The sequence below is a fragment of the Talpa occidentalis genome, unplaced genomic scaffold (genome assembly GCF_014898055.3).
Source record: "Talpa occidentalis isolate TD23 unplaced genomic scaffold, MPIMG_talOcc4v2.1 talOcc4.10, whole genome shotgun sequence".
NCBI lineage: Eukaryota > Metazoa > Chordata > Mammalia > Eulipotyphla > Talpidae > Talpa > Talpa occidentalis.
The window spans coordinates 44,562,839-44,582,696 of record NW_023600993.1 but is presented as its reverse complement, the minus strand read 5'-3'; the positions used below and the strand labels follow the sequence as shown (position 1 = coordinate 44,582,696).

At 40.5% G+C, this 19,858-nt stretch overlaps 1 protein-coding gene across 3 annotated transcripts in view; it reads right to left on the bottom strand.

Moving 5' to 3' along the window:
• Positions 1-19,858, bottom strand: part of PTPRG (protein tyrosine phosphatase receptor type G) — a 671,624-nt gene that overhangs the window by 32,840 nt on the left and 618,926 nt on the right. For all 3 annotated transcript variants that reach the window (XM_054695203.1, XM_037492051.2, XM_054695207.1), the window contains 2 exons: positions 11,542-11,633; positions 107-198 (listed from right to left, as the gene is read on the bottom strand). In XM_054695203.1, the coding sequence (XP_054551178.1) occupies positions 107-198; positions 11,542-11,633 (184 nt within the window). The remainder of the gene's footprint in view (positions 1-106; positions 199-11,541; positions 11,634-19,858) is intronic.

Sequence of the window (19,858 nt, the reverse complement as noted above, 5' to 3'; positions counted from 1 at the left end):
TCTTCGCATCCTCACTTATTGCCGTCTTTGGAGTAAATTCAGTTTTCCAAAAACCCCTGTAAATAAGAGCGAGGCTTCTAGAAATTAATATAGTTTTGATACATACCTCAAAATCCTCAGAAAACCCATGCTGGTTATTAGAATAGAGCTCACCGATGTGTTTAACAAACTGTTTGACAGGAATAGCTTCCATGTCATCTGTGGGAATAAAATGACATTCAGAATCACATAAAATTCTTCCATAAGACAAATAACGCTGATAAGGGATTACAGAAAACAAATACATGATTTTTGCAAAGAGTGATATAATTGTATCATATGAAATAGATGTTCTCAAGAGAGGTCTCAGGATTTACTGTACATTAGGATCTCATAAGTTTAAATGCCTCTCAACTAGATTGAATACGGTTTATTTAATAAAGGCATATAATTACCATTTTTTTGTATTAAGGCAATTTATATAGTTAAATTACCACATGCATTCCTAACTAAAAGTCTGAACTTACCAAGGCTAGATAAACATTTTATGGTAACTTAAGGTGGGTTTTTTGTTTTTTGTTGGTTTTTTTTTTTTTTTTTTGCTATTCAATTATTCAATTGGGGTCCAGCTTGAACTTGGGGCAATACAGTTCTATTTCCAATCTCTGAAGTCTAAGCAATCTTTATACACAATTACATGTAGGTGTCATTGTACTAGTTGGCTTTGGGTACAATGCCTTCTATGTTTAAGTGTTCAAGATTTTAGTTCAAGACAGCTGTGTCTACACGATGCCAATTAATCAGTTAGACGGAATTAACTGGATTTTTTGGTGTTGACAAACTAGGTATAGCATCATGAAGACCATACATTCCAATTTATTGTAGTGTTGTCACTTCAAAGGACATTTTTAGTTCATGAATCCCAAGTATGTTAAAAGCTGATTAACCCAGCCCCAATTGATAGAGTGCTGTAAAAGTGCCACACCCCACTCCCTGGAGCTCCAACCCTCCTTCTTCTCTTCTTCCCTCGACCCTCCCCCGCAAATATTTCCTTTTAAAAATACTCTGCTGAATTTGAGATAAACAACAGACATGACATTTACTTTATTCAGAGTGAAAGATCTTTGGCAAACGCACAAACATCTAAACTGCCACAGATGCTTTTCTTAGCAAAGGGTATGAAGATCTGTATGTGTAAATGAGGTCCTACTTTGGCAAGAATGTTATAGATCCAGGCCTGACAATCTGATTTCTCTTCATCTGGTGACAGTTAACATTGACTATGTCATTCCTTCTCTACTTTCTTTCGAGAGAGCAAAGCTCTAGGGTGGCTTTTTGCATCTATTGACATTTTCAAACTTGAATCATTCTTAAGTGGAAAATAGCATCTCATACTTTGTTTAAGGAAGGTGACTTATATGTTCATAATCCAAATTGCTTTGCATGGAAATGTTACTTATCAAATAGGTGGTGTTCTGTAAGCACAAATTCTTTCTGTGTGAACAATTAAAGACCTAATCATTTTAATAGGCCACCTTATGAAAAAAAATTGCCAAGTTATTTACAAATATTTCAGGATTGAAGATGTTCATGAATATGCAATCATTTTGCACGCCCAAGAAATCTATAGCGCCCATAATGATGTAACCAGCGTTAACAAAGTAAGCAGAGCCAAAATGTTTCCCCGAATATTTAGCAGAATGCATGGTTAAAAAAAAAAAAAAAAAACCCTCCAAAATTATCTAATCACTTCAAGTGATTAGAAGTAAGCATAGTATGATTCTATGATAATGAACAAGTGGTGAGGAAGTAAGCTTAACTTGAGAAAAGGGTTACTATGTACAAACTGGAGAGTCTAAAAGATTAACCAAGGATAAACTCATTTTTGGACAAGAGGCAAAAAATTAGCTAAAGGGCCAGAGCCAAGTGTCACAAACACTCCCGTATTCAGAAGGCAGCAGTTCTCTCCTATTTTTTTTAGAAATGAAAGACAAAACTATTTCCAAGGATAGGGTGACACTGTTAACAGTGTAATAGGCTGTGGACATTTACTCCATAATGTTAGTGTAGAATTTCAGATTCCTAATAAACAATAAACTTATGGTGCCATGATTAAGCAAATGGACTCTATTTAAAAACTAAGAAAAGACAATGTTAACTTTAGAGCTATTTACTCGGCACACCACAGTGCTTTAAAGGTTGTGGCTCATCTCAGTCATTAAAAACCTGTGCTTTCTATTATTTTTTTCCAGCCAACTGGTCAACATAATGCCTTTCTAGCCTGTAAATCAAGTCTGCCTCATATGTCCATGGCCTGATGCAATGAAAATCCATCAGAGCTCAGTATGATGATCCTGGAATAAGACTCACTAGTGTCTCCAATTTGCTTCTTTACCCAAGGAAGTTTAACCACAGCTCACTGCAGCTCCAGGCAGCAGTAACATCAAAAAACCACCAGGCAGGCAGGCAGGCAGGCAGGCAGGCAAGCAGACACATGCAAGCAAACACACACACACACACACACACACACACACACACACACACACACACACACCATATTGACCACCATCAGCTCCCCAAATAGCACATTATTTGTCTTTTAATCAAGATAAATGAAGTTGAGTCGTAAGTTTTTTTCTGAATATTAAGATGAATTTAAGGTTGTGATTAATTTGAAGTCCTAATGGTTTTCTCTTATATAGTTTTTCTATTACATTTCTCTCAACATATGCCAGATAATTATAAAATTACTGCAGCAGAAGGCCAAGCAATTAGGACAGCATCAAAGATCTGATCTGCTGGGTCTTTATCTGGAAAGGCTCTGGGTTATAAGATATCCATGTATACAATGTTATTTCACCTAAACATCGGAGTTTGATTTAAAAATGCAGAGAGTACCAGTGACACTAACTGTGGACCAGGCACTTTCTATGCTCTTACATGTATTAACGCATACTCAGTCCTCTTCAAACTCCACACTCCTCAGTTGAGACATTTAGCTCAGAAGGACGCACTGAAGCCTGGGGAGTGGCAGCAGCAGCTGGCCTCAGACCCAAGGTAAACAGTCCCTGATCTGGAGAACAGCTCTCATTTGGGTCCGTGAATGGGAAACCACTGGGTGAAGCATTTACTAATCACCTAGGACTCAGCCAGCTATTAGGGACATTATCTCTGCCCAAGAGCAACATTTTTATTGGAGAAATGACATTTTTATTGGAGAAATGAGAAGATGAGAGGAAGAACAGCATGTTACTATGTGGTGAAGACCTCTAGTGCCACAAAAGGTGGATCTGAGGATTTAGGTGAGAATAGATGCAACTGAGGAGTGGTGCTGCTGGAGAAGCATAAATAAAGATGAGCTGGAATCAAAAGTAATGATGTCTCCACTAACTGCAGGGTAGATGGAAGACTCTGGTACAATGAGAAAGCGTGTATAATGATAGAGCTGGTAGGAGAAGAGAGCCGCCACTTATTAAGCCCTGACTGGTTATCAAGGACTGTGTGAAATGCTCTTCCTTCATTTATCTTTTCAAGAACTGGGTTAGCCTCACCTTACACATAAGGAATTTGAAACAGGTTGTGCAAAGTGACACAATTACTAAGTGGCAGAGTTGAGATTTGGATGCTGGTGTGCTGAGCCCAAAGCCTGTATCCCCATGCATTGTGATATACTGTCTTCATTCTCAAAGCGGCACGATTTCAAGGAAATTAACAGTATTTGGGCTAATCTGTAAAATATTGCTTTATAATTCTGAGCAATGTCTTCATTTATAAAATTTTCAAATGCCAAGGTTTAAATGAGGCAGAAGTAGAACCACTGGAAGTGGTTTGATACAGAAAGTGCTTGATATAGTCAGCTGAGAATCAGCACCTGAGAAGTAGATTTATTGTTATTAAATAATATTTACACTGTTCTAAGATTTTAACCCTTGGTAGTTGGAGTTAAATGATATGTAAGAGCACTTTTATTTTGGTCAATCCATGACAAAATGCCTTTATGCATCATTTCTGATGAAACTTGAAATTAATAAATAGCATTCAAACAAGGTGACTATTTACCGAGAAGAAAGTACCAGAAATACCAAAGCTGAAACATTTGGAAGGAAAAAAATGTCAATAATCTTGATCTCAAATGCAACAGTTAGAAATTAAACAATATATTTGAATGTAAAGAAAGGCTGTTTCCAAAATCTGCCACTATGTCTCTGCTGTATCCTCTGAGACACTAGGGGGAAATGACCCAAACTTTGGTCTGTGCTCCTAAGCTACTTTCATTTACTAAATATGTTTTAATTTTAAAGAATGACAGATAAAAGGGGAAAAAAAAACCACAAAAAACCCTTGGCTTTCTTGACTGCACTTAGAAAGGGAATATCTAATTCGAACATCTACCATGGGGAGGCGCTGGTGAAGCCCCAGCCCGGGACCCAGCTCAGAGGTAGAAGGGTCTTCATTCAGCCTTGACTGGGCACAACTGTTTAGCCACCATTCTTATAGGCCACCACTGACATAAGGCTTCCTGGGTAGGGGGCAACCAGCGGCAGTGGTGCGGATGGCAAAGCCAAAGCCAGGCTGCCTGGTAGTGTGACTTCACCTCCGATCCCTTCCCTTGCTGGCAAATGGGAAGAATAACCGTCTAACTCATAGTGTTAGGAAAAGTAAACAAGATATCAAAAGCAGTTATAGGTGTGCTTGGCATTTAGTAAATGCTTAGTAACTGGGATTTACTATTATGTAATGGTTGTTTTACATGCATGACCCCACATCTCAGGGCCATAATTACCTACATTTTGTAGATGAGGAAACTGTGGTTGAGACAGACCAAGAGGGTTGGCTAAGGGGTTCACTGACATTGTCAAGTGGAGGACCAGAATGACTCCAAAGCTGGAGTCCACCTTAGGCCTTTCCAGAGAGCCGAAAATGATGACGCAGAATTACAGAGGGCAGACAACCACATAATGCATTTTGAAGAAACTGTCCAACAAAGAAGGGCTGAAAAAATGTGCTCTGGCTCTAAGGGAAATTTCAGGTACCTGGAAAATGTACCTGGTCTACCGGTCACCATAGAGATGCCAGTGAAGAAAAGTGTTTTGGTATTTATTTACCTTCCTGCCAGGATGCTTAGCTGCTGAGAGTGATTGGCTTAGTTAGGGTCTTTTAAGAAAATATCCCTGCTTGCATACTCTGGCGGGGTGTGGGTACATGTATAATCGCTATTAAGATTTCAGAGGGCCTTTAAAGTTACTGATTCTGAGACCAGGCTCTTTAAAGCTCATTTAACCTATGGCACTTCCCTCAATTTGATTCCAAATTCCAACCAATGCTGTCTATGGGTAGGGAGAACCTCTAAGGTGCCAGCAAAGTACTTGGCTTAAGTCACTTCTGCTCAGACCTCTCTTTTGCCCCTAGTCAGAACTGTTATCCAGGTCTGTTAACCACCCCTATAGTGGACAGACCTGGATTTCAAGAACTCATTCCCCTCTCGTCTGCACTCTCAGCCTCCCAGAGGCCAAGTTCAGGTCTCTCTCTGTGCTTGGGAATACCTCTGTGTCAACTTGGGAAGATAAAGCAAATACAAACGAAATGAACATTATCAAGATTTTAGTTCCACGGTTAGGACACCACAAATAAATTTCTGTCTAAATCAGACTCTTAGGATTCAAGGAGTGCTGTGGAGATTGGAACATTTTATTTCCTGTCATAAAATGAAATCTCTTTTCATTTATGACACAATGAAGTCAACAAAGAAAGGGCTTCATTATAGTCCAAAAGACCAATGAATCTCCTTTGGAGATAATCTCCATATAAATAAAATATGCCAACAAGGTTGGTTTAATCCCAAGGGTTTTAAATTGCATGTTTAATTCCCCTTTATATGCTAGCACCCTGCTGAAGCTGGTGACCTTCAAATTATTAAGATGTAGTTTAACTGCTGGAAAGGCATGAATCATTTCTGGATTTCTAAGCTACTGGCTTGCAGCAACATTTTCTTCTGTGATGCACTTATTAGAAAGTTAGATTTTCTAATTTCCAGGGAAAGGCATTTATAAGGACATTTGTATTTGACAACATGCACATTTGGCAAAGCCCTTTTGATATGCTCTACAAGCAGGTTCCTTTCATCAACTAAGTTCTGATTTTTAAAGCTATATACAATGAAAATCCAAAAGAGTAATATTAATAGTGAATCTAATTTGTAGGCGACATATGTACCTGTAATTCTTCAGTGATAACTATAGCAAATGTATTATTCAAGGTGGTTGGCAAAATAAATATCCTCAGGTTGGAAACACTAGATTTTTAGAAAGACTGGTAGATGTTAAGATAATATGGATTGTAAAGGACAGAAATTTTAGACCATGTTAATGCTTTGGAAGACGAAATGCACATGAGGGGACTGACAGTTTGTGTTCAATTATGCTTTCTTTATCTTCACAGAGTAACAGTGGGAGACTAGTAACCCTGGGTCATTTGGTTTTGAAAAACTGTTAGTGAAAAAATTTAGAGTCAAAGCTCCTTACATTCTCTTACAGAAGTCAAAGTTTAACTCCTTTTGGTGGGGGAGCCCACTTTATGCATATTTCATACTTGAAAAATCAAGCACTATATTTCAAAATTTTCCTGATAAAAGGACTGATGTCACTTCTAATAGTGTTTGGAACCTAACCTCAAACGTACTTCTTTCATGGTAGATAATTACGCTTGCATTATGAGTTCTTTCTGATGTGGCTAAATAATCTTAGCCACCAAATCCACAGCCTCTAGCATTTTCACAATTTATGTAAGTGTAAGTGAGACCAAGAAAAAACATCTCTTACAAGACCATCACTGCCTTGTTAAACCAGAAGAGCACACTGAAGATGCTAAAGAATCTAAATTAATTTGCTAGAATTAGTAAAATTAGCTACTAGAATCTCCTCAGAAATTCCTATATATCACTGGCACCAAGATGTATCAAAAGGTTGGCAAAGCTTCCCTTAATCTTTTGCCTCTTTTATAATATTTTTTAGAAGTCAGCATAACTTACTGATTTTATTTGTGCTTTGGGATTGAAAAATCAAGGCTGTGATTTATGAATTTTAACGACAGTAGAATCATCTAAAAGTTGCTGATTCAGTGACTGAATTTATTCAACATGTTTGTGCATTGCTCCCTAAGTCTCTGAAATCACACAGACCTATATTTGCATAGGGAGTGGAGGTATTTGTAAGTTGAGAGTAGTTCTTAGGAAAAGAATAAAAATAAGTGAAGATAAGAGGATATGATATGGAGGAAACTTCAACAGCAGAATTATGAGGCTCTGGAAGGATGAAAGAATCTAGGAGAGTGGCAAGTAGTAAAATAATGGCACAGAACAATTACTCAGAAAAAGCTAAAGGGTATTCAGTGAAAATGGCTCGATTTAATGAAGAAATATCTGAATGAGGAGTCTGAAGTCTCAAGATATTAGAGCAGCGTGGCAAAAAGTGGCAGTTATCTTTCAGTGTCTTGTGTTTTGATCTCACACAAATTCCAACGCCAGCTCCCTTATGGGTGTAAGTTTGTGGAAATTAAATAGTGTCTCCTACCCTCAGTTTCTTCAACTGTGAAATGGGGACATCAACTGCACTTGTGCCCACAGGATTGCAGTGAAAATGAGCATACGGCCCATATCTGGCAAGTGCTCGATCAATGTCAGAGGATGTTTTCTAAAAAATCTTACCTAGGAAATAAGTTCTAGCAACATCTTACAATGATGACTCTGGACCACCATTTTACAAGCTTGATACCTGAATTTCCAGTCTCATGCTTCTGTACACATTTTTAACTGGTATGATGGTTTGCTTTACTGGTGCTTGTTAGGAAATTAAAAAAAAATATGAATCCTAGACAATGAAAAGTTCAAGTGATTAAAAATTGATAAATCTGGAGCCCAGTAATCTTGTTTATTAGATTTTGAATAAAGATAAGCTATAACTATATCCAGTGGGCAAAATTTGTATGAACTTTATGAGCCAAGTATGAGCTCTACAAACATGCTATTATTTTTAGAAATAAAAACAATTAGTTAATTTCCAAGTTAAATCATTTCAAACGATCCCAAGAGGCCTCTAGGAAAGAAAAGTTGTATTGAAAGCTTTAATGGAGTGAAAATAACTCACACATTTATTAAAATGTGTGATTTTTAAAAAAGATTTATTTATGCATACAAGAACTGGGGTGTAGGCCAGAAAGTGGGGACAGCGAGAGGATTAATGAGAAACAGAGTGGGGAACAGACCAGGTGGATCTACTGAAATATACTACTGAGGGGAGCAGCAGGTAAGACACGAGAGGTCTGCTGCGCCATGTGGGTAGCTCCCTGGCCAGGGATCAAACTCATGTTGCTGTGTGCTGAGACTTAACCCCTTGCACCAACCAGCAGGGAGGCCCTAAAAGGTGTAATTTTTTAAATGGATTTTCTCATGCAGTTATAGTTGTATTATAAACAGGGGAAGAAACCATATGAATAAATAGAATGGACTGTTAAAGCATTTCATAAATTATGAAATAATTTACAAAATGCAACTGTTGAATAGGACTGTGGGGTTTTAAGAAGCAGTAATTGTGATCAAGTTGGAAGTTCTGTGACATAAGGTCACGTAGGGTTACTTCCTGGTTAAGGGCAATCTAAGACTACTTCTCTTGCTGTGCCCAACCCCCCACCCCTCCGAGGCCATGCTAACTATGCAAACCCCAGTAAACAGAGTAAGAGCAGTTTCGTAGTGGAAGTCCTTGCACACCACACTGCCTTACAGCAGCATTTCCCAGTAACAGTAAAAAAGGGAAGCAATTCCTTTTTACAAAGGTGTTGCAACTTATCAAGGGCACATCCTGCTATGCCAAGCGAGATACAACCACATACCATGGATTTTCTCCATCAGTGGAGAATTTGCAAAGATTTTCTTTCCATGTACTTATGCTACCAGTAAGCAAGAATTAAGAAAAACTCCTATTTAAAAGAGAGAAAAAATCATTTAAAGAAGTGCTTGTGGATTTGTGAGTATTTCACTTAGTAATTAAATAGGTAGATGGGAAGTGAAGCAAAAAGCCTTCTAGGGGCTTCCCCGGTGGCGCAGCGGTTGAGCGCTGGGTTGCGAAGCTGCCCGCGGCCTCTGCCGCGCTGGTTCGATCCCCGGCTGCTCCCCAGCCACCGGAGGAGGGTCCCACATGGCGCGCAGACCTCTCCTGCCGCCCGCTGCTCCCCTCAGCAGTGTACTTCGGTCCTTCTGCCTGCTCTGCTCCCTGCTCTGGCTCTGGTGAATTCCCTCACCCTCCCGTGCTTCTGACTGTACCCAGTGCATGTATAAACGAACAAACAAACAAACAAACAAATAAATAAATAAAAAAAAAAAAAACATGCCTCTATTAAAAAAAAAAAAAAAAAAAAAAAAGCCTTCTAAAGCATTTCTGGCCTAAGACCTCTATTTGGAGGTGTGGCAAGGCAAATGTGACCGGTGGCTTTTTCTAAGGTTCTGGTGAAGTCAAAGACCCAAAACTCAAGTCAAAGAGCACAAAGAGGTACGGAGCACCTGTGGATGTGGTCAGGTGGGAGAGATACTGTACCGTGAGAACCAGGGCTCACTGTCCGGGGGTGCTGGGTGAACAATGGCATGATTTGGGAAGCAGAGTTTGAACAGCTGACACTTCTGGCTTCCTTTATGGTTCCCAAGGTCCTGTGATCCTATCACCTCATGTAATCTCTGCCGCTGTCTTTAGTGGCAAGGAGGGCAGGCATTCTGTTTACTAGAAATTCTGGAAACCAAGGCTCAGAGAGGTCATGGCACTGAATAAAGGTTCAGTGGTGGAGGCAGGGCAAGACTTAGGTTTTCTGATCGCTAATCCAGTGGGAAAAGAAAATAAAAACTGAAAGACAGGCCCAAGAAGTACCTCACCATTTTCACATTTTAAAATGGCTTTCAAATGCACAGCTACCCAACAGCTGTGTTTGTCAGATGAATCAGTTAAGAGGAGAAAAAACGGCTCCCAAGCATTTTCTAGAGATCACCACATATTCTAGGTAATTCAAGAGAAAAATGATTATACACATGTTATTGCATACGTCTGGAAGACTGGACAAACCTACTTATTCTGTGCAGATGGAAGACTGATGACTCCGTCTGCTCGCTCTCCTCTCAAAGGCAGGAGCGTTCTGACCACCACCCAGAGTAAAGGGTGAGGGTCAGTAGAGAAGAACACACAGTAACACAGGCCCTATCCCACCTTTATGGGAATTATCCAGCAGCCACAACAGCATCTAAGAGGAACTTAGAGACTTATCTGCTACTCTCTCATTTCTGTGTCACAGAAATGAGCTTTAGTCAGAGTATGGAGAAAATACAGCCAGTGCCAGCAATAGCTAATGATGTCACATATACAGACGCATAAAAAGCTAGTGAGGTCCCCAACCATACTGTACCTAGGAATCTGCAAACAGTGGAAGCAGCTCTTCATAGTGCCCAGAGAATGACTATACTTCTGAGCTTCGCAGCTATGGCCTCTTGAAAACTTTAAGGAAGGTTTACTGACACTCACTCAATCATACATTCCTTCATAGAGTTAAAGAATCCAGGTGTTACTCTAGCACTAAGAAGACATCTATCTACTTGCCTTTATCGCTCTTCCCCACCCCCACTAAAACCCAAGTAAAATGTATGGTACACTAGAAGAAGGAAACTGGAGACTGTTTCCTGGAGACTGCAGACTGGAAACTGGAGACTGAGGCAGACCTGTGGAGGATGAGGGGGAGCTGCAAGGTTGTGGGGTACGCTCTAGTATAAATAGTGCCTCTGTTTACAAAAGAACAATTCAGCTGATGAATGTATACAGTATCTGAAGACACACTGTTTACAGGTATATAAGGAAACCCAGAGCTAAGTCCAAATCTGACAAAAGGGAAGGGGTACCCGATAAAAATGCTGGGAGCCACCTTCAAATCCCCTGTTCCACCTATCACATTGCTGCTGAACTCCTCAATGTCTATGACATTTGTGAGGATTTACTCCATCAGTGCCTATCCCGACATAAACCTAATGCTATATACCTTTTTGCTGAGGACAGATGAAATATACACCAGCCCAACAATGTATTCTAGACTTTCACACAAACATCCCAAGAACCAAAACTTCCAAAACTGAGATAAATTATTCTGAGTGAGGAATCTTAAAAGAAAGCTCACTTTTAAAAAAAGTATCACCAATTCTACTTTAAAAAAATGTAAGCACAAAGTACCTATCCAAACTTAATTCGGTTCAAATAGATTGCAAATATGTATCTTTTTCCTTTTTCTCTGCTGATACTTCCCTTCCCTGTATGTGAATCTGTACTTCATTAGTTCAATTATTTATTCCTTTTAAAGGGGATTTCTTCACTTTGCAGATATGTGAAGGGAAAAGACTTTGGTCAAATCACAATTAAGCATCTCTTAGACTGGGAAGGCTTTAAATGGCCAGAAAAGTAATATTTTGTCATGGCTGTCACATTAAACCGAGAACAAAGAGCAGAACAGTTAGCCCACTGTAAATAAGAGTAGTATCTTACTTACCCGGGATAGGAATAATAGGAATACTTTCATTGGGGACCACCCGAGGTGAACTGCTATCTTCCACATAGAAATGAGCTGTCTGAAAACATTTTCTGTGTAGGAAAGAGAAAACATACAAGGAGTGAGACCGGAGAAATACATTTGTCGGAATTCATCATTTTTCAGTTGTTCTTTCACAGATTACCCCAGCTTTACACAGCACACTGCGCTGAGTGCAAACCCAGGCCAAGTAACAAGACACAAGAAGGACAACATTCAGCTTATTCAAAGAATCTCAAATAACTGTAGACTGACTTTCAGGACACCTCACCTACAATAACAGTCAAAAGGGAGGGAGAGGCTAGTTCTCAAAGACATTAAGTTGGCATGCATGGAGTAAACCTGATGCACAAATTGCCAGGATTATACCACCCAATTTCAACATTTTACATGGTACAGAGAAACAATGTACTACTCTCAACACCCAGCACCAAGTTCAAAACCAGACCTCCAATCCTCCCAAATGCAGTCATCAAACAGCTAAGTACACAGTAGCACCACATTGTTAGTGCTTTGCAAAGGCCCCGGAAGCGGCAGACAGCTCTACAAGGGGGTTAGAGGGCTTCAAGGGGGCAGACAGTCTAGATTCAGAGGTCCTTGCCAGACAACCTCAGAGATGAGGACCCGAAGCCCTCGAGTGTCATCCGCTTATATTCTGTTTGGTTTGGTTTTTACCTGTACTTCAGGCAAAGCAGAGAGCAAACACTGGTCATCACAGGACAGGCAGTGAACAGAAAAGCCATCAGCAGCTCACTCAGCCTCTGTCTACTGATGCTGGGCAGCCCTTGGCTTTCCAGCATCCACGTCACTGCTCATTGCGGCCCTAATGAGCTGCCGGAAACACAGGCTGAATATTTAATGAGGCTGCTCAGCGTGAATGGCTATTGTGACCAGAGAAGGGTCCCTGTTCATCTGGCGAAGGGGCTTTACAATAGCCGGCCTACTGCCGGGTCTCTCAGCCAAGCAGGCAGCATCCTTCTGGTGTTCCATGTCCCTGGGATCCATCCACCACTCTGGCATCTCACACCAAGGCCCACTTATACACAAAATAGCTTCACTTTTGCTGGGTATTTCAACCAATAGAGTAAGTCAACTTTCCTCAGAGTTGTCTCTGCTCTTCTCATCCAAAGTATCCTGGAATGCTTCTGTTAGGCATACCACATTTGTATGAAGCCAAGGAAGGGGGTTGGGAAAAATCAAGCAACTTTATAAAGCAAAGGAGGTGTCTGTGGGAGTGAGGAGGCCACCAAGTCATAGAGATTATTTCACCTCAGTTTTATGCAGGGCAATTATCACACACAATCAAAAATGACTGAGCGTCACATAATGAAGCATCTTTCTTTAAGCAGTGCCTATTTTCAGATGGAAAGAAGCTCTAACCAATTGTACATTTGGGCACTGATCGAGAAGCCGTCTGGTTTGCTGCTCCAGACCATTAGAGGCTTCTGGACATAAATCACTCCCACTCTTGGCACATGTCTCCCCGGCTGCTCTTGCTGACACTGAAGAAAAGGGATTTTTTTCTACGAATCGTCTGGCTTTTTTACAACATATTACAATTGGAATATTGTAATATTTTTGTAATTAGTTTTCATCACTCATTCAGCTACCGCTCCCTAAATTTGGAAAGAACACCAGTCAAACCACACGAATATGTAATGTATATGAAATACACGAAGTATGTTAGGTAACCGAATCCCCTACTGAATATAAAATGATGGAATTCCATGTCAAAGATATGATTCTGATGCCTGTAATGACTTCTCTGCGTCTCAACCATTCATCAAATTTTGGACTTGGATTCCTATCCCTGCCTCCCACCCCCGCCCCAATTTACACAGATTTCCACCAAGTAAAAAAGTTAAAACAGGATATGAACTTCACAAATGAGCTTTTCTTGAGCTATTGGAGCGTTCAAGTACTTAGTAGCTAAAAAAAGTGCTGTAAACACTGAAACAAATGACTTCCAATTTACCAGGACACGCTTCAACAACAAAATAACCCTTCTATTTTAAGACCATAACTACTATTCCTATTTCTAAAATACGTATGTGTAAGAATCTTTATTGACCAATTTACTATTAAAGTCAAGTGACTTGGAAAGATCAACTATACTGTAGATTTTCTTAAAGAAGACAGGCAGACAGTTCTTCCAGTCTCTCGGTTACATGTGGAGCTAAATGCTCTCCGTTCTCTTTGCAAAAAGCAGTGTGTACTGAAGCAAATCACACGCTAGTGCCCCATGTGCTGCTGTTTATAGTGGATTTTCCCTGGAGCAAAGTAACTCTGTGATTGCCAGAAAATAGCACGCCACTGGCATGAAGGTCAGAGAGCTGGGAGACACTGCTCTCTCCATCTGCACCCGATGCCAGTCACACATGTTTCCCTCCCATACCAGAACCTGGTGGGCAGCTAACTACAGATCTTAGGGGAAATGTCTTCCCTTTGAATAAAGGTTTGAATGGACTCAGCAAATATTTATTCAGCACCATTGCACAGCATGGAGCGTGCAGGTAACACATTCTTTGCAATTGCCTAAAAGCCTTCATACCACTTTCTCAAGCCTACCTGAGTATTCGAATTGCACACACAATACATTACTTCAGCAGAACAATTAGATATACAAATGAACAAAAAGAAAACCATCACTTGAAATTACCCCAATCTTCTCCTAGTGATCATAATCATTAATATTTGGGTTATAGCCTTTCATACTTTTCTGCATTTGTTGACTCTTTGATCATCAAAGATGAGGGCATGGGAGCAGAATAAGAAACAAGACAGAGTCCCTGCCTTCATGGTGATTATGTTTGCATGGGGAAAAATTAACTGATTAAGGAGGACCAGTCGTAGGCAGCACAGGGAAAGACCATTTGAAGCAGGCCGAGCAGCTAGTTAGAGAGCCTTAGAGGAGAGTGAGCTCTGCATATTGTCGAAACTGAAAGGAAGCCAGAGGTCGATCAGGGAATGGTTGCAGAAAGCAAGGGCAGGAGCTAGATTATGGCACAGCCAAGGCCACAAGTTTCACGCATCTACTGGCAATGGAAAGGCAGTGGCGAGAGGGCTCTAATCTGTGACCTGACACCATCGGCCCTTGTTTCCTTCAGAGCACTGATTTTGGTTGCTGTGTGATGAACACAGTGCAGGGCAGCAAGAATGAGCAAGATCTAATCAGGGGCTATTGCTGTAATCTCACACAAGGACATACAGACAGATTTTAACAAATGTAGTCATACTATATCGATCCATCATCTTGTTAACGCTTACTTACCCTTTCATTTCATGGATGTACTATATAGTTACATGTTTAATTTATTCCTTAATAACTTACGTATTGTGGGGGTCTACTTTTGGCCAGGGACTAATCAAGGTGCTAGGTTGTCGTCAACCTTTGACTACCGTTGGCCACACCGAAACAGACCCTGTGCATGTACGGATTCTGCACTGGGGGCTTAATACCTAAGAAAAATAGCAAAGCGCCCAAAGATTACGACTTAGGTATCAGCTCCAATCTGCTGTACTCAAAAGTAGGCGCTAAAGGTTTCATAAAATGTTCTGTTATTTCTGAGCTATAAAGCTTAGGTCGGCTTATTACCATGAATAGCTTTCCATTAATTGCTTCATTAAATCTGAAGTTTCTCACAGATGTTTAACAACAAATTGACCTAAAACTACTCTTCCTTATAAATTGTCATATTCTTTTATAATCTATGGACATCAAGAGTTTCTTCACATTTATTTCTTGTAATCTACCAAGACAATGGAATTTATTATAAATAAAAAGAATAAAGGTTAAAAATAAACAGCTGGGTTCAGAGCTGATTGACATTGAATGACATCATATTTTATGTCGCCCATTTCAGAGAAGTCCCATAAGAGATTTCGCTTTTGGCCTTCAGTGGTATCCAGGAATAAAAAAACCAAGGCAGAGATTTTGGAGAAGAGAAAAAGAACACAAAAGGTTTGTGTTAGGCAGTGTTAGCTCTAATTTTGAGCCCAGGGGAACAGAGTTAAGTTTCTGAAAATGCTCAACTGTGTCAATGAACATGCAATTTCAATTTTCAATATAGATCCAACTCTCTTTCAATTCATTTACTCTAAAAAAAAAATCCCCTTGAATGAAACAGATTCTAATGCCCTAAAGAGCCTCTGATAATTTCTTCACAATGAACATTATTTATGCAAGAAACTCAAAACGGAAAATCAATCAAGTGGATCATGTTCGTAACAAAAATAGAAGTTTAACTATAAATTATAGTCAGATGGATACTTTTGTCTTTAATAGAGGCGTGTTTATTTATTTATTTGTTTGTTTGTTTGTTTATACATGCACTGGGTACAGTCAGAAGCGCGGGAGGGTGAGAGAATTCACCAGAGCCAGAGCGGGGAGCAGAGCAGGCAGAAGGACCGAAGTACACTGCTGAGGGGAGCAGCGGGTGGCAGGAGAGGTCTGCGCGCCATGCGGGACCCTCCTCCAGTGGCCGGGGAGCAGCCGGGGATCGAACCGGCGCCACAGAGGCCGCGGGCAGCTTCGCAACCCAGTGATCAACTGCTGCGCCACCGGGGAGGCCCAGATGGATACTTTTTTTTGAAGATCTAATCAGTTTTATTAAAAATCTCATGGAGCAGGCAGCATCCCACCAAGCAAGCAGAAAAGTTCTATTCACGAGGTGTTTTATGTTGTTGCCTCTCCCTGTTGTCCTCTCTTCTCCCCTGTCCTATCCCCTCCAGGTCCCTTTTAAAAGGACTAAGAACAGCCCTTTCTCATCAACCCTGACTGGGTCAATGCACTTGAAATTAGTTATTTTATGTTGAAATTATGTTTTTATGTCAAAATTAGTTATTTTCTGTTTCCCTCATCTGCCTTTGCAGAATATATTTTCCCGACACTATGGGCTTCCCAGTTTAGTTCTGGAGCATCCTGAAGTCAGTCAGTCTCTCTGCTTCCCTCTCTGCCTCCCTTCCCTCTCTCACACACATATAATGTGTGTGTATTAATAAATAATCAAGGAATAAGGGTTTACTATTCAAACAAATGCAGCAAACTACACAATAAGCAAGAAATCTCTAGAATTTTCCTCAGCATTCCCCCACACCCATTTCCATCCAGGAGCCTGACATCCATAAGGCAGAACACCAGAATCAACAGTCTTTTGCATAAAAGTTTTCCTTTCTGCTTCTCCTGTTCTTTTCAGGCACCTGCTTAGGCACCTGCTTAACACATCCTAACTATTATATTTCTTTGTGTCTCTCTGTCTGCTGAGTATCTGGGAGCAATTACGGTGACCAATACTATTCAAAAACAAAGCGCTGATCCTGAATTCAGAACAATGGCATATTGCAAATGTCTGGAATTCCACATCTCACTGCTGTATATCGAAAAGTTTTTTCAAAGGCAGGCATCCAGTCCTGTTTACTGGAAAGGGGGTTTCTGAGATTTATGGACATCTGTGTCAAATGTACATCTCTTTGACAAGCTTGAATGTCACGCTGTTCTCACCCAGGGCCCTTGGCTCACTACAGCACATCGTTCTCAATGTCACTATGACTGCTGGGGCCTGGGCAAGAACACGGTCACAACACAGTTTCAAGATTCCAATGCAAACCCAGGATTACAAAAAAACCCAAATGTTGATACAAAGGGATTAGAAACCAAGTCACTGTCTCCAAATTAGGTTCAATGGCTTTATAATCGTATCAGGTGATAAGGAGTTTGTCAGCAGTGAGCTGCTCAGAATGCTAATTGCACACTAGAAGGGGCAGTTGGCTGCACTGCTGCCGAATATTAATTAAGCAGTCTTAAGTGATTTATACTGCCCTCATTTAAATTTACAGTGGCACACCCGCTAATAATCCCATTCATTCTCATACTGTCAAGTACAGAAATCACATTAATATTTACTTTTGTAAATTGATCTGTTGTAGTAAACCACGTATGAATAAGAGCCACTTATAAATAGAAAGCTGAAAACGTTCACGAGCTTTCAAGGAAGATGATTGAGAGTTGTGTTAAAAAGACATGGGTTGGGCCTCCCCTGGTGGCGCAGCGGTTGAGTGCTGGGTTGCGAAGTTGCCCGCAGCCTCTGCAGCGCCGGTTTGATCCCCGGCCACCACGTGAGGGTCCCACATGGCCCGCAGACCTCTCCTGCCGCCCGCCGCTCCCCTCAGCAGTGTACTTCGGTCCTTCTGCCTGCTCTGCTCCCAGCTCTGGCTCTGGTAAAGTCTCTCACCCTCCCGCGCTTCTGACTGTACCCAGTGCTTGTATAAATAAATAAATAAACTAAATCTTTAAAAAAAAAAAAAAAAGACGGGGTTGATTTATTAGGGCAAGATGTTTCAAGAAATTGAAGTGACAAATACAATAGAAGGCAAAGGCTGTTGGAGTGGTGGGGTTTTCCCCCCCGACAAAGAGTCTGTCTGAAATAACTCAGGGGTCCCATTTGGAAAAGAGCCCGATCTAAGTTCTGAGTTGAGATTTTTCATATGCATCCACTCACTTGCTGTTAAGTTTCCTTACTGCATGTTAAGTGATTCTGCTTGTAAAAGTCAGTTTGCACTTGTAGTATTTTTTTTTTTTTTCAGCACGGGACCTTCTTGAAAGAAAAATTCAGAAATTTGCTTCTCATTTGCATATCTTCCAAACCATAAAAGCAGATTAAGTTATCAGACAAATAAGAATGTGCTTTTGGGGATCAGCACATGTCCTGGAAATCCTGGGGCATATGGTTATTATACCTTGGATAAATGGCGCTTGTCATATATGCGAGGGGAAAAGGAGGGAAGCAGGGAAAAGAGAACAAGATGATGTTGAGGATAGATGGGGTGGGAGAGAGGATACAGATATTAAACAAGGATGAAATGGTTCAAAATATTTTGGATCTCACATGTGTGGTAGACGGTCCCATTCAACTCCCACTACAGCTAGAAGCAACAAAAACCTGCTTCTTACGGTGAGGCTTTTATATAGATTGTCTGCAATGAACATCTTAGGATGGTGAGAGAAAATGAACAAAAGTGGTCTGAAGGTAATATACTTTCTTGCTAACTGCTATATTTGCAAAAAAAGTCCTTGTAGATGCCCCGGGATGACCGAAATGCTGATGATACTTTCCAGGATAGGATAGCAAAGGTCACTGCATAATACACATTTTGACAAGACTAGAATCTTGACCAGGGCAGTTTTTATTGCAGCTAGTTTCAAAGGGATTCAGCCTGGGAGAGAACATCTCACAGCTCCTGGCTATTCCCCAGACAAGGAGGCTGGAAGTTAGGGGCTGTGAGGAAGCAGTCTCAGACTTAGGATTGGCCTGGGACCTTCTGATTTTCTTGAGTTGAGGCTTAAGGACTCTCCACCTCATCTCCCATTATTTTAAGGCACTGACACAATTCCCCCATTGATTGGGAAGGACAATGGGAATCTGATGATCTACTTTGTTTTGACAAAAAAGATAGGAAATGTAAATTCATGTTTTATTTACTGCACGATTCAGTATCGATAATGTAAAATGGTCTGGTAAAGCAACTTTTAGCAACTACTTATTTCCTTAATGTACTGACTAAGTCAGTCTGATTTTTGCTCTAAGAGTGACCTCTTAAGGACCTATCAAGACATTATGTGCTTCTTCACTGAAGAATCTCAGATGCCAGGACTTTCTAAATATGTGGGACCGTGGAATGTGGGAAAATGTGGTGTCACATATGACCTAAGAATCTAATATTAAAATTTGAAACCATACAAATACCTAAAGTAACCTCAGAGTGGAGGGCTCTTTAATATTGGCTCATGATCCAGAAACCAGAAAAGAATATATGGATAAATGTGACATGAAAGTCAATGCAAGAGCCTAAACAAAGTTAACAGGCAAAGGGAATATTGGGCGAAAAGCATTCGCAGCCCACACTGCTGACAGGGGATCTCTCTTAGAAAAAGGCCAACAACACAAAGGCAGAATGAGCTGCAGATTCAGAGTTTGCAGGAAAAGAAACACAAATGGCACATATATGTATGAAATATGCTGATCCTCACTTATGATAGGAGCAAATGTATTAAAACAATAAGACACCACTTTTTTCCATAAGGAAAAAAATCCTTAAGTTTGGCAAGACGCTGTACAGGGGAAGCTGGAGCGAAACAGACCCACGGCCCCTTGCCACTGGAAGCAAGGGTCAGTGCCCCACCCTAGGGAGCAATTTGGCACCTGCCACCACAATTGCAAATTCATATAACGTACACTGTAAGACAATCTGTGGTATTTATCCTATAGAGGTATTTATCCAC